The 3,670-nt window shown below is 37.3% G+C and overlaps 1 protein-coding gene across 1 annotated transcript; it reads right to left on the bottom strand.

The window, feature by feature from the left end:
* Positions 1–1,445: 1,445 nt before the first annotated feature.
* LOC113078055 (probable G-protein coupled receptor 151 protein) lies at positions 1,446–2,649 on the bottom strand. The gene has a single exon (XM_026250330.1). The coding sequence runs from the start codon at positions 2,647–2,649 to the stop codon at positions 1,483–1,485; it is 1,167 nt and encodes a 388-aa protein (XP_026106115.1). The 3' UTR covers positions 1,446–1,482.
* Positions 2,650–3,670: the final 1,021 nt, after the last annotated feature.

Genomic DNA, 3,670 nt, shown 5'->3' with positions numbered 1-3,670 from the left:
GTGTGTGTATATAGGCCACTGAAACCAGAATACTGTGCATGATAAATCACTGGACTTATGTTTATCTCCAACATAGTAAATACAATACTGTACTATTTAAACCATAATTTTTCATACTCTATTAGCCTAAAGTGAATAGCTACCTAAAAATTGAGTGTATAAATAGTTGTACATTTTATAGTTAATACTTTTGGCAAAGACAGAATGTACTAGATTAGTGGCATCATAGGCTTATGTCATGGAAACTTGCTATGCAAACAAAAAAATCTGCCAAGTAGCCTGTCATATTATTAATTGTGATTAAAATTGTTTACATAATGTATGTGTGTGTACTGTGTATATTTATTATGCATGTATAAATACATACATACAGTATTTATTTTGAAAATATTTACATGTATTTATTAATATTATATATAAATATTTTATATATAAATATACACATGTGTGTATTTATATATACATAATAGATATACACAGTACACACACACACACATATCCTGTAAACAAAAACTTTTATTTTGGATGCAGTTAATCAACAATAATCATTTGACAACACTATTGCCAAGCTGCTATAAGTAATATATAACTGTGCAAAATATGTTTAGCTTAGTAAATCGACCCTAACTGACAAGCTCCTAAGTAAAACTGTGCATAAGCATTTGCTTGTGAATTCCAATCTCATTTGTGGACATTATGCATTGCTGGCCTATATATTGCATGCATGTCACAGTATGAATTCACCATTGAATGTTAAATGTCAGACGGTATTGTAGTAACCAAGCAGGCTTTTAGTTGAAAGAACAGGAACCTTTTAAAAGCACGTCTTGCAAAAAGCACCTAAAGCTAATCATTCATTTGGCTCTAATAGAGCCTACACTAAAATAGCATCCACTGTGAGCTCTTGACCAACAATATAGCATGCTCTCATGGTTTATGTGAGCATGGTCCTTCCTTTTATATCTAATCTTTTGATACCACATACAAATAAAAACATATATTAAATATATAGTATATAGTAAGAAAAAATGCAAGCATATTTCTATGAAACAAATCACATTCGAAATGTTTCGAACTATTATCACCTACATTCTAAGTTGCATTTGAAATCCATCAAAAGGGGAGTACAAAATACACATTTTTAAGCATATTTTTATTGTTAACATATACTTAAAACATTTCTTAGTGAAACAGATTCTGAGTCGGAACATACATTAATTAAATACACAACAGACTAAACAGAAGCAGACTATAAAATAATTTTGATTTACTTCTTAAAAAAGAAAAGTAACCTTTTTGGCCTTGTGCAACTATGCAGGGCAATCAGAAAAAGGTTTTCATATTCAATACATACATTTAGTCAATACATGACTGCACAGTTTATTACAAGCTTGGACCAGCTTAGATTCAACTATCATTCTCCAAAACAAAACTAGCATCTTAAACTGGATTTTCCCACACAGACATAACAGAGGTCAAAGGTTAGAGTTTAACGTTGCTTTGATTCAGTCGTTCCCATGGTAACGGGTCACTATCCTCTGTGACTGTAGTGTTTCGCCGTTCGCTCCAGAAGTGCTCGAGATCTGGAAGAGTTTGACAGGATGCATCTGAATGCCGCTCTTTTCTGGTCACACATCCTCGCTCATCCAACACTCTCATAACAACTGTGCGCATCTCATTTCCATTCCCCTCAAGTTTTATTCTGTGTTTATCACGTCGGCAAGCCAACAGTGAACACAGATTGCTAAGACTTTCTCTGAGGGGCACATGCATGGTCAGAAGAATGACGGGAAAGAACATGCTACTCAAGTAAACGCACACCTGAGCGAAAATCAGCAAACCGACTGATGGTTTGCAGCTTTCGCCGGATCTATGGTGCATCCACACCCAAGAGACCCACTCGGGAAGCAACATCAGCGTGTTCAGGGCGATGACGCATAAATACATCAAAGAATGCTCATATTGACGTGCAAGAGATGACTCCTCGTGGGAACTCGGTTTGATGAGGAAGATGGTCCTGATGTGGCACACAGCAGAGAGGATGACTGGAAGAACGTAGATGCCCAATGGTAGCATCTTACTGAAAACTCTCATTGCATCTTGGGAGTGAAAAGATGATTCGGATACACACAGACTGATATTTCCCTCTTCTTTTAACCTGGAAAAAACTATATCAGGAACTGGAAACAAGAGTGCAACCGTCCATATGATTATTAAGGTGATCACAACGTTCTTTTGACGAAAATTGGACTGCTCCTGAGGATGACTGGAAAAGTTATGGCGTGCTTGACTCGTAGCAAACAGTGTAAATGCTTTTACCGCCAGACAGCTGTGCTGAATCCACTCAGTAGTTCTGCAAGCCAGTAGTCCAAGTGTCCAAGTGCGCTTGTAGTATGTGATTGCGCGCACAGGAGCGCACACAGAGAGTATCATCAAGTCGGTTGCGCTCAAGTTGGCCAGCATCACATTAGCCTCGGATGCACTCTGGCTGATGAAAACGTAGATTAGTACCACAAGCACCAAAACATTCCCACCGATCCCAAGCCCACCGATTGTGCTGAGAATAGCTGGTATGATTATTTTAGTATCTTCCCCTTCTAACTGCTGAACGCCACCATCAAAGCTCACTAATGTGCTGTTCACTGCCATGTTGAACTCCATGAGATGCAATCCAGTGGGAACTACTCTGATGTGGATGCACTTCGCTGTGCTGAATTTCCTTAGTTAAGCACGCCTGATTGCAGATATTTTAAAAGATGCCATTCAGTGTCGTCAAGCATCAACGTCATCGTAGCTGAAGGGAAACAAACCCAGATTTGTCTGCTGTGCATTTGAGGCATATAATGGCATCTCCCTTTTTCTCCATGGCACTGCTTGAATGAAGTAAACAAGCAAAAACTACAGTTGGAAAAAGCTTCCTCTTGTACTTCTTCTGGATTGTGCTTTGCTAATGTCTGAATTGTTACATAAATACAAAAAATGTGACATAATCTTTCGGATAATTATCAAAGCATATATAGGTCTCATTGCAAACTTCTCCACTTACGATAGATCACCAAAAAATGATAATCTACTAAAGTGTACTCAGCCCATCCAAGATACAGAGGTGGTGCATTTAAATATGAGGACGACTTGGTGTGTCCAAGTTCACTTTGTTGCACTTACATTTTTTATATGATCTGTTTAAAGGAATAAAAAAAACAAAAAAAAAACAAACAAAAAAAACAAAGCTGAAATGATTGCCTCAGGCCATCCAAGATGTAGATTAGTTTGTTAATTCATCAGAATGGATTTGGAGAAATTAAGCATTCTATCACTTACTCACCAAAGGATCCTCTGCAGTGAATGGGTGCCATCAGAATGAGAGTCCGAACAACTGAGAAAAGTATCAGCAGTTGATTATCACAGTAATCCATAAGTAGAGTCCAGTCCATCAGTAAAGTCTTGTAAAGTAATTACATTATCATTAAGTTATTTTAACTTTAAACTTAGACTGTGCCAAAATATGTGTTCATATGGTGAAATAGGCCATCCCCTGTTGTCCTCTAAATCCACCAACATGTTTGTTTAGAACTGTTATGGACAGTTTTCGCTTGTAAAAGTCCATGGTATGTGCATATTTGTCTCCAGATTCACGTGTGCTGACTTTTTTTCTGGAAAACGTAATATA

This window comes from Carassius auratus, unplaced genomic scaffold (assembly GCF_003368295.1).
Source record: "Carassius auratus strain Wakin unplaced genomic scaffold, ASM336829v1 scaf_tig00024122, whole genome shotgun sequence".
In the NCBI taxonomy this organism is placed as follows: Eukaryota; Metazoa; Chordata; class Actinopteri; order Cypriniformes; family Cyprinidae; genus Carassius; species Carassius auratus.
The sequence above is the reverse complement of the archived record's forward strand: the minus strand, read 5'-3'. Positions and strand labels throughout refer to the sequence as shown.

Bases quoted from the DNA above. Each gene is read 5' to 3' on its own strand.
- LOC113078055 (XM_026250330.1), bottom strand. From the start codon at position 2,649: ATGGCAGTGAACAGCACATTAGTGAGCTTTGATGGTGGCGTTCAGCAG.